Source organism: Oryza brachyantha, chromosome 7, assembly GCF_000231095.2.
Source record: "Oryza brachyantha chromosome 7, ObraRS2, whole genome shotgun sequence".
Taxonomy (NCBI): Eukaryota; Viridiplantae; Streptophyta; class Magnoliopsida; order Poales; family Poaceae; genus Oryza; species Oryza brachyantha.
The window spans coordinates 5890297-5902020 of NC_023169.2; the positions used below are offsets into that span (position 1 = coordinate 5890297).

At 41.7% G+C, this 11724-nt stretch overlaps 1 protein-coding gene across 1 annotated transcript; it reads right to left on the reverse strand.

The window, feature by feature from the left end:
* Positions 1 to 2453: 2453 nt before the first annotated feature.
* Positions 2454 to 4543, reverse strand: LOC102703231 (F-box/FBD/LRR-repeat protein At5g53840-like). The gene is made up of 3 exons (XM_006658402.3): positions 3530 to 4543; positions 3179 to 3313; positions 2454 to 3056 (listed from the first exon to the last, which is right to left on the reverse strand). Exons 1-3 carry the CDS (start codon positions 4541 to 4543, stop codon positions 2697 to 2699), a joined length of 1509 nt encoding a protein of 502 aa, XP_006658465.2. The 3' UTR covers positions 2454 to 2696.
* Between the last annotated feature and the right edge of the window lie 7181 nt (positions 4544 to 11724).

An 11724-nucleotide genomic window follows, 5' to 3' on the forward strand; every position in this document is an offset into this window, starting at 1 on the left:
TCCTTCCATGTGGTATTAGTATTGCAAAACCATGTTTTACTACATAGGCAGACGATTCTATGTTGTTATATATATACCATTGATCTATACGTACCAGGTATATCATGGATGTCCATAATCACAAAAGTCACTACTACATTAGAGCAAGAAATCTTCTGCAGCAATTTTACCATGTTAAGAAGGTACTTGGAGCTGGTAACATTTTTCGAGCGTAAAACTTCCTTATCTCTAGGCACTAAGTACTTCTAGATAGAAAAATTGTACACAAAAAATTGATACATCAAAGTAATTTCTCAAGAACATAAATTTCTCATTTTTTTGGCGCTTAGATGGAAAGTCTGCACATAATTAACTTCAATAAAAGAATCTCACTTTTGTTATTGATCAAACATTTGATTTTTTATTCTTCTGTCAAACACACGTGCAATGTATGGGGATTAAGGGGAGGGCGTGTATGTGCTTTTTGACTTGCGTGCACGCCTTCGAATTATCATCGAACAACAGTGGTCGGATTTAATTAATGAAACTAAAATTTTTAAATATTTGATCACTGGGTGGAGCCAAAGAATCTGTGTATGAACTAGCCAAGAAAGGCAGTAGTAGCAGTGTATATATACTCTATTCCCCAAAACTCATTGCCTATCATTTTGACATCTTCTTCAAGCCTGAGTTTTTTAAAACTTACAAATCTAAAAAACTCCTTGATAATGTTTAAAAGGGGTTTCACATAGGTCGAAACTAGTACTGTATTAGATAGATTTATACACATATATAAATGGATATACAGAGATGATTCTTGCAATATCGATCTGATATATGAACGTATAATGATCTGATATACAGAGATGATTCTTGCAAAGTTGCAATAGAGAGATGATTCCTGACAACTGAGCATTGAACAGCAGAGAAAAAGGGAAGGACCTACATATTATAATCTTATATATACTGGTAGCTAACAACACTCACCCACTGAACATCCTAATTAGGGATAGATTCTGCTCCATGCAGTGGCATTACATCTAATAAAAAATTAATGAGGAATAGAAATTAAAAAAAAAAGTCTGGGCCGTATGCCACAATATATATTTGGAGATCAGTATTGCAGGGCCAGGGTGCAGGTGCATATTGCATGCAAGGAGCAAGAAGGACCATATATATAGTCTAGTCCCTAAACATCCTAATTAGTGATGATCATGCTCCACGCAGGAAAAAAAAAATGGGTTACCTTCATCCCTTATTATAAATCGTATCCATTGATTAGAAGCAAATGCATGCCCGAATGTTTTCATCCCCACAAGTGTATGAGATTAATGTCCATAGTCCATCATGCGTGGTGCTAGCCAGTAGAGATATAAAACAAAATTATGGCATATGTCTGTCTCATCCTTTCGCTTTTGCTGGTGCTTATAAGCCAAAATTTGATTTTTAAACTTAAATTTAGAGTTTATTTTAGAATTATTTTATCGTATTGGAAATATTCCCACATTATTTGGTTAGGTGTGAGAGGGAGTTGAGCCAATTTAAAAGTGTAATCCGTCGTCACTTGGCTAACTTTCAGCGTGTAGCAAGGATTTATCTCAGTTGGCCGACATCCGTCAGTTTTGGGTAGACTCATTGCAATTTATGTTTTCAGCCTTATCTTTTAGATCACTAATAACATATATATAAAATTTTTATTTAGAAAATATTTTTTGTTTGTAAATATGTTGTTTGGATTTTTCTAATCACCCCCGCCCTATATTACGAGAACATACCAGAGCAATATTATTTCCTTAACATGAGTTCAAAATAATAAAAAAAGTAGCACAGCAATAGCAAATTTGCTGCAAGAGAATAGTATTGATAGACCAGCCGCTTTGGGATCTTCAACCAAATTAACAAACTGCGAATCGGGTAGCTCATCTTTTTGCTTAGAATAGTTTGCAAAGATCTTTCTCTAGTACTTGTTTTTCTGTACCCCTCGTTCATTGAGGATGCTCTTGCGTTAATTAGATCGTGGGTCAGGTCAATAAAAGTTGTGCTTTTACTCTAAAAGAAAAAATATGTTGCTCGCTAGAACCAAATGCTTTGCTAACTGAACACTAGTGACAAATTCATATCACGTAATAAAGCGTTCCTTCTACCTACCTCATTAAGTCCATTCTCCCTACAATAAATCCGTGAGAAATGTGCAAAAACTCTTTGATCGATCCTGCTACCACAAAGTCCCTAATGCCATTTCCCATTGAACAGACCTGAGAGAAACACAAAATATTTTGAAATGAATCCAGCTCTTACAAAATCAAGCCAACAAGCAAAGCCATGGCCACCCCTTCAGACTAGGATATGATGACCTGTTTTAGCTGCCCTTTGAAGAAATGCCTGCTGTAGTAAAAAAAGATTGTGATAAAGAAACTTCAGTAATGACATTTTAAATGGTACATCAACAACTCAACCACAATTTTATTAACCAGTACATTATTTCAACTGAAATTGGAAAAAACTAATATGCAAACGGTATCCGAGAAGCAACTGGTCAATACAGCAATTCGCCCAGTACATCAAATGATAAGGTAAATTTTATATGACGAACCCTGAACATTCTCAAGATAGATCTTCGATCAGTTCGGTAACATCTCTCAGTCTCTCTAATTTGAAGACAAGCACCTCCACAATGTCTTTTTGTCCAGCTGAACCATGTTGCGTTCAACTGGGTCTCAACATGAACATTTGAAAGGATCAGCAAGAGACAGATCATGGACCTTCTTGATATGCACCATGTCGTAAGCACATTGGTTGGATCTAAAACAGATCTTAGCATCTCTTGAAGCCCTTTTCTCCAGCTGCAGCAACCTTTGCTGTTCTGCAACAAAATTCACATTGCTATTGTGCAATCCACCCATAAAAGTTATAGTCTCCAGCATTCTCGCATTCCATATGAAGAATGTGGCAAAGTTAATTTGCGACTTCGTCCCACGGTAATCGTCTAGCACAATTGTCTTGAGACGCATGTCAAGGCTTCTGACAGTTCTCCCATGTTTACGGCGCCAGGAATTAGTTTCCCCATACTCCATTGGCTGAAAAAGAGCAGGCAGAATGATGGAAATACTTCAGATTACATATCTCTGTAACAGCTAAGTTAACAAAACTGGAAAACACGAAGCAGAAACACTGTGCTACAAAAGATGAGTATTTTCACCGTGATGTACAGCTTCTCCAAGCAAGGAAAGCATTTCATTAAATCGATAACCTTGTCCAAGCTGAGGATATCGATCATCAGAGATAAAATCTTGAGAGTCGACACTGGTGTTGTGAATGTAATCATGTCAAATCCCTTTAACAAGCATGGAAGAAAAACATTAGCACATTTGTAGACAAATATATATATATACACATCATATCAACCATATGAATATCATATATCCGGGCAATACACAGAGATCATATCGACCGCATGGATAAATATACCAATATCATATGCCACACACCTGAAATTAATGTCAAATACACATTGAGTATGATCGAAGAAGTGGAAGCCACATCTACGTACCTTGAAAACCACCGTGCCGAAGTCGAATCCGGAGTAGAGGCCATCAAGATCATCCAGCACGCCCAGGGTCTCGAGTTTGGGCGCCGCCATCACCGTGACACGGACGCCCAATCCAATGGAGCGTTCAACATGCAGCAACCTTTCAAGCAATGGAGCATCCTGGATGACAACCTCCTCGAGGTGGTGGCCCTCCTCCCCGGCGCAGCGGCCCCCGCAGCACGGGGAATGGAAGGCGACGCTTCTGATGGTGGAGGAGTTGATCCGGAGGCACCGGAACCCGAAGCATCCCTTGAGCAGCAAGCCCTCCATGGCCGGGCAGCCGGCGAGGATGCTGTCCAGCGAGGCTTCGGAGATGTACACCTGCTGGAGCGCTAGGAGGGTCAGCACGGGGAACTGAAGCGTGAGCGCCGTGGTGTCGGGGAGGCGGCATTGGCTGACGACGGCGACGCGGAGGGTGGCCGAGAAGCGGAAGGTGGAGGGCGGCGGTGGGTTGAGTACTCCGGCGTAGAAGGCCTCCCCCGGGACGGTGAACTCCAGCTCCTGGAGGTTGTTGAGCGCCGGCGAGCGGAGCCACTCCTCGACCGTGTCGGCGCCGTCGTGGAGGAGCTGCGCGGGGACGCAGAAGCGGCGGCCGGGCCCCGCGTGGGCGAGGATGATGCGGGAGACGAGGCCCGAGAGCGCCTCCCCGTCCGCGGCGGGTGCGAGATCCGCGTGGTCGAGGTTGAGCGGCGCGGTGCGCCAGAGCGGGCGCCACCGCGTGGCTAGGGCTTGGGTGCGCCCGCCGTCCTTGGTGGGGAGGAGGGAGATGATGGCGCCGAGGAGGGCGTCGGGGAGGCGGCCGATGCAGTCCTCCTCACCTTCCAGCTCCTCCCCTCCTTCGCTGCGGGCCCTTCTCTCCCCTCGTGCCGCAGGTGGCGGAGGCAGCAGATCATTTGGCGCTGCTTCCTCCGGCTGGTCGTCGGCCTCGGCCCTTCCCCTCTTCCTGGTCGCCGGCGGCGGATCCGGCGCCTCCATCTGCGAGGAGGAGGGGGAGCGGGGTGTGTGGCGGCGTGGGGGGTGGCGCACGCAGCTCGATGGGATAGATAGATAGATATAGCTAGGTCTGACAGAAGCAAGCAGCACCTACCTACCTACCCCTACCTGGTCGGCCGACAGCGGATCCCGTGGGCCACCACATGTCTCTCTCGCCTTCTGGCGGTCTGGCCCATGTCAATACGGGTATTCTATTCTATCATTAGCCGCAGGTTGTCTTTTTTTTTTCTTTTTCTTTTTCTCCTAAATAATTTCTCCATTTTAGATGTTCGAACACTATTTTCTTCAGTCTCCTCACCGGCTGAATAAAGTATGTGTGTGTGCCTGCTTGCAAATATGATCGATGTCATCTAAGTGACTATACCATCTTGCATTATATATATTGCATATCTACATATGGACCTGCCTATGCAGAAGCCAACACGTCTATACGTGCTTATAGGTTTAATCTTAACGTCAAATAAATTGGACTAGAGGAAGTATGTATTGCATCGCATGTTAAAAAAAAAGAACCGGTGGATCTTTTCCATGAAACCAACTTTATTACATAAAGTTACTAACTACGTCTGAAAAAAAAACTGGCGGGTCTTTTTCATGCAACCAACTTTATTACATGAAATTACTAACTACATCGTCGATGTGCATTAAAAGCAATAAGAAAAGTCCAAGAACATATTATATGTGTAATTAAACAAGATGGTGATATAGTAAAAGCTATTTTTAGTTGGTCAATATAAGAAAATAATTTGACTACTGATATATCTAATCCAACTGTACTAAATGAGCAGTAATGCGCTATCATTTCTAGTTGATATCATGCATAGATGAGCTGATCTCAAGGGAAAGTGATGTATAGCACATTCCTCCACAATGTTGCCTTGATCACATTCCAAGTGTTGAAGCAGCTACCCAATATCAAGCTACCATCATGCTGAAGAAAGAGAAAGAGACCAAAATCTAATTAATTGTCTCCGTAACGGCATCCTCCATGAGATCATCTCCCTCTTCCCAACTGTCATGCCCGTACACACTAACCCTCCTGCCGACCTAATGGCGCCAAGTCTACCCCTATGCCCCACTCAACCTCGATGACTGTTGTAGCCACGCCAACACATTAGTTGCCATGTTTGACATCATTTGTCCCAATACATAATCTATCTGCTTACTTAGAGGACTGCTTTTCTACCCTAGATGACAGGCTCTAGCATGCCTCCCTCCACAATGCAGTCCACAATTATTCCTCTTCTTCTTGTCCAACCTCTGCGTTGCCAACTTTAGTTTCAGGTACCTCCCATGGTCTATAAAATGTCTCAATTAAGCTATAGGTGAAGTAGGCATCAAAGGCTTCTACTGTATCCTCATGAGGTTTGAGTGTTCATAGTAGTGCTAGTGTTGCATGAAATCATCGAGGAGGATTCCCCTAGCCTTGAATGGTTGCTGCATCATTCACTACCACACTTTCTAGCAAGGTTGTGGGCCACTATATTTTCTATAGGGTCCTACCTCATCTCAGTGCCGTCGTCCCCATCCCGTTGCCCTGCCTCATCCCAGCCCCAGCTCGTGCCCTCCAGGGGCCAACGTCAGCTCCACCATTAGCATGCCCCTCCGTAGGAGACACACGCCTGCACTAGGGCGTGGCTCCCTAGTGCCCCTCCGTCGGTGCTAGGGCATGGCCCCCAGCGCCCCATTGCCAGTGCTACGCAGCTCCATGAGCCCATCAAACGACCACTAGAGCCAGCCCGACCGCTGCATGCAATGCCAACATCACCGATGCATGTTGTCTTGAACCCCACTTAGAAAGGTATGTTTATGCCATTGTTTGCCTCCTTGTAGCATGCAACCATACTCGTCATCCATGTGAATATGATGAAACATTCTTGAAAAAGAAAGTTACCTTTGTTTTCCCTTGATTTTGCCATTTTTTTGCATATAGAACTGTAGGAGTCATATTCATCAAAACAAAATTTTGGCGCTGCCCTTGCTGTTACATATATGCTATGATTGTTATATTGAAGGAACTTGAACATTTTGATAGATCTGCACACTATTTGTCAAGAAAGCCCTGGTTTGTGAAGCCCCAAGTTGTGACCAATTGATACAACAAATCATTCATCGTGCTAGCCTTGTTAATTTTACAAAGTCGGGTAAGCTCTAGTTCACATGGTTTTGCTTTATAACACCTATCTAACTAGATACTTTTGCATGCTTGTGCTTACCAAGATTACATAGCTATCTTTTGATTTTTTTTCCATATGGATGTGATTTGAATATTAAGCAAAACCTACTTTATTTACTAATCTTGGTTTCAACACAGAACAAGATTATGGCAGAACGAGATTGGATGTATAGTGGTTGGCATCATTGTTCTGCACCGTCTAATGAGAGGATTGAATATACTAATATGTTTCTAGATTTTGCCTTCTCTTTAACAGATTTAGTTGAACACGGGGCTATTAAGTGTGCATGTGCTAGGTGTTGCAACTATATGCGGCATTCGTGGGATCTTATAGAGGCACACCTGTCTAAGTATGGCTCTATGGATAATTTACGAGACATGGACAAAACATGGGGGAGAAACATATTAGGAATAATGAGTCTGGTTCTACCATGGCCCACGATGGGGTCAACATGGTAACATGAATGAGATGTTACTTGACCTAGGGGCTGTCCAACCACCACTACATGATGAAGAGCCGACTCCTTTTGCTAGTGCTCTCTAGAATGGTGGATAATGCTAATTAATGAGCCAGTCTATAGAAACACAATGCACTCTTAATTATCTGCTAGCTATTGCTCATTTGCTTACTCTAAAGTCAGAGTACAATATGTCAATAGCACGCTATGATGATACTTTGCAACTAATCCATGAACTTCTTCCTTTGGAATCTAATTTGGCTAGGGATTTGTACCATTCAATGAAACTATTGCAGGGCCTAGGTATGACATGTATTAAAATTGAAAGAATACGTAATGGTTTGAGGTGTTGTTCCTAAGCAATGGCTAGAGGTGAAACTAAGTAACTGCATGTGTTGATTCATTTAGTATCTAAAGTTGGTGCTAATGGATGATGCAACTCAAGTATTGCTCTAAAATGTGGTTTCTTTGTATGGATGTGAATGTGGGATTACATATATGATTTGTGGGTCTATTATACAAATCTGTGATCATTTCACTGCACGCATGCCTCATGTGCACAGTGGGTGTACTATTGTGTTTGGGTGTATTATTTGTGAATACATAGTTATTTCAAGTTTTACTGTAATATGTGTGAATCCTTGTCATAATTCTGACGGTTTAACCCACAAAAATATTTTCTTATTACATAATGAAACATTATTGTGTTGTGCTACTATACATTAAATTTTTCTATAGGCTGTCTTGCAGATTTTAAATTTCTACTATGATTTTTTGTTTGTGCCACATCAGAATTTACGCAGCAAAAATGTGATGCCATTGAATTTTTTCTATGGTCCACACACAGAATAAACCTGTCACTAAACATTCCTCCGTAGCTAAACCTACAGAACAATTAAATTTTTCTATTGTAATTTTTATGTCAGATATTTCTCTGTCGGTTTTGCACCTACAGTCTTGATGCTGAGTCGATCTGGTAGTGATTATCCACATCATTACCTAGACTTAACGGTGATATTGGGGCCAAAGCTGAAATTAACAATTTCCACTAGTCCTCCAAGGGTTTGGTTTGGTTTGTTGAAAATTGCGGGTTGGGCTGGATCAAATGCGGGCTAGCAAAGTGTGCCAATCCATGGATGTAGTCCATGGATCACAACCAGGAGGCTGCCCAATCGCCCAATTCCCGGCCTCCTCCAAGGGTTAGTCGATGCCGCCGTCGCTGGGGACTCACCGACGTCGCCGGCCCCTGAGCCGTCACCGTCTGCCCTCCCTCTCTCGCTCCCTCCCAGCGACTAGATTCACCGGCGTCGCTGCCCCCTGAGCTTTGACTCATCCAGTCTTCCCCCTCTTTCCTCCCGCTCTCTCCCGGCAACTGGACGGGGTCAGCGAGCGGCAGGAGGTAGCAGGCAGCACCGCACCCGGCGACAGGAAGCAGCAGGCAGCAACAAGCAGGAGGCGGCCGCAAGCGAAAGCCGGCGGGTCGCAGCAAAAGGGAGGCGGCAACAAGCAGCAAGCTAGCAGGTTTCTTGCTGCTTTTCTTCATCAATCTCCCGTTCTCTCTCTACTACTACTACTCCTGCTGTACTACTACTACTGCTACAACAGATTGGCTGTAGTTTACTTTAGTGTTCTACTAATTGGCTGTGCACTACTAATTTACTTGGATTTTTAGTAAAATGCAAGTAAAATATTACTTGCATTTCTGTTATCATTTGGTTTTGTGCGTGCATGTATTTTCCTTGCTGACTGCAGGCACGCATGCACTAGAGATTACTTCACTCATGTTACAGAAACTTGTGAAGGGTAGATGTTGGTTTGCTATCGTTAGGATCCATGGTTTGGCATGTGGGTTTAACTTATGGGTTGGATTGGTATGGATGGAAGGAGCATGCGGTTTGGGTTGGATTGAGTTTAGAAAATAATTTTGTGGATTGGTTTGGGCTGTTAAAATAATATGACATGTTTTGGGTTGGAGTGGATGAGGGGTGGACTTTAATCCACTGGCAGGACTACATGTGTTTGGTTCATATCCAAACATGGATATATATAATCACCCTATTTAATTAATTTGTTAAATATATGGTTAGGGTAATAAACAAAACATTAAGACTAAAAAGACACGGATCATAGAAAAACATGCGACTGAAAATGATAGAAAACACACTAAGAAATAAAACAAAAGGAAAGATTTACAACAATTAGAACAAAATGGTTAATCTTCACAAGAAATGTGATAGAATTAACGTGTTCATCACATGAACAAGCATACATAAGATAGACGTCCGATGGTCAATGTGAGACGCTTCTCACAAAAATAAAATATAATCTACATAGATAAGATATTATCAATGGGCAGAAGTTTGTCGCAAAGTCGCTCGACGTTGGCATCTTGTTGGACGAGCTGTTATTGCGCCACGCTACTTCTGTTTCTGCTCCCGCCAAGCATGCCTTCTTCACATCCTTGTAGGCCTTTTGGAGATGTTGGTTCTACTATTACCTCCAACTAACTATCTGCTTCATAATAGTCTACAAGGGTAAGGCCGTAGGTTGCTACAGTGATAACGATCTAGACAAATGTTTTCATAACCAATTGATCTCTCGTCGTTTGTCAATGCAACGGTTCAACTGGTGGCTGCTCAAATAAGACAATTGAATTATTCAGTCTAGATTAATTGATTCATTGATTTAGAGAACACCGTTAATATTAAGAGACTACTTTAATCTAGACACACGAATACACATGGATCTATGAATCTAAGCAAGAGTAGGTATGTGACAGATACAGTACGGCAGAAGTTGTCGATTTTGCTTTTCTATGTCGTACATTTCTTAAAGCAAAGTCTATTATCAAAAATTACACCAACATTAGTGTAGGATAATGTTGTATGATTCTCTTATTATGTGTGGGGGATTGAAGTGGTTAGATAAAGACATCGGATCTAATTGTTGTATTGGTGTGAGCTATTACAGAATGTTACAGTACTACTCCAATTAATTTCTAGTAATAGTATAAAAAACTATAAAGGTTAATATGCTCAATGTATATAGTGAAAGTGGATAATAGTGTGGACTTAATCAGGTACTAAGAGCAATTTACACACACTACAACGTATAAGTGTACTAACAGATATTTAAGGGGTTCCACCATAAGAAAAATCATCTATCCGCACTTATAGATACAGTAAAAATAATATTATATATTTGCATGTTATTGACAATAAGGTTATATCCATGTAATAGTTGTTATCTCCTTCCATAATGTATATTATCTTGTAAGAAGATGATATTTATTGCTTACTAACTGTTTTTTCTACCCATTGTGGTTGTCCTTAGCCACAAGCATATCGCTAGGTATGACTGTGTGTGAAGATGCAACCATCGCTCCTGTCTCAACAGTGGAGAGCTTGCCCTTCAGCTTGGGCTTCGCGACGCTAATCTCGCCAAACAGGACGAAGAGAAGTCACTTTCACATGATGGCAAGACTGGAGTATTGTAGGTTGGCCACCGCACTGGCGGTGCAGCTTAAAAATATAAATGAGGCGGAATACTAATCATATCATATTTATATTTTATTTGCATAATAAACAAAATAAATTTTATAAATTAAGAAAAAATATATCTGAGATAGTAAATCTTATTTAAAATTGAAGCGATAATGTTTGTATAATATGTAATTTATTATACATGAACATATAATAGTAAACCTATCGATTTAGGAAACAGTTAATTCAAAAAATGAGTAATAGTTAAGTAATCGACTATCTTTAAATATTTAGATTAGTATTTGAGAAGACATATACCACAAATAAATCACTAAACATGTTTAGATTTTGTAGGAGAAACATGTTGGCCTGAGTAAATTTATTCTCTAATCACATATGGCCTGAAACTTCATTAAAATCAAGTACTTAAAAATCTCTTTCTCGATATAGGACAGTATGAAATTGAGTCATTCATTGTTCATCCTATTGCACAAATTGATTTTAAGTATATCCTAACTGAGAATGCTCTTTCAACATAACATATATTTTTATTACCAAGAAAACATTGCTAATTTTAAAAGAAGATATATGAAAAAATATGCTTATGTTTTTTTAATCATTTTTAATGCGAAACTACTAAGATCGTCACCAATTTTGAAATTACCAATGGTGGGAGAGATTTGAAGGTACGAAATGACACGAGCTATAGATGGATCAGCTGACCCACCCTGCCCAATGGGTGGGTCAGCCCCGGCCCATCCGGGGCATTAGGGAACTATCATTGGACCAGATTGTAACCAACTGGTTCTAGCCGATACCAACAGTGACGCCGACGCGAGCCCTTTATGACGACTCTGGCCCAACTACGATGCATACGAGGGTTTCGATGGCAACTGCCGCACCGACGAGGACCGCCTTGACCTTCTCGGCGGCTGCAGTGTTCACGTTCACCTCCCCGCCTCGTTTTCTTGTCGTCAGAGGACACGTTCTCCTCATGCTGAGCAGCGAAGAGGCACCCCTGCATATGGTCATGGCCAAAGCAAACAA

Excerpts from the sequence above, each read along its gene's own strand:
- LOC102703231 (XM_006658402.3), bottom strand. The coding sequence starts at position 4,543 with ATGGAGGCGCCGGATCCGCCGCCGGCGACCAGGAAGAGGGGAAGGGCC. Across the intron at positions 3,314-3,529 it reads TCGGCACGGTGGTTTTCAAG|GGATTTGACATGATTACATT; the intron begins GTACGTAGATGT and ends TGCTTGTTAAAG. Across the intron at positions 3,057-3,178 it reads TGGAGAAGCTGTACATCACG|CCAATGGAGTATGGGGAAAC; the intron begins GTGAAAATACTC and ends GCTCTTTTTCAG.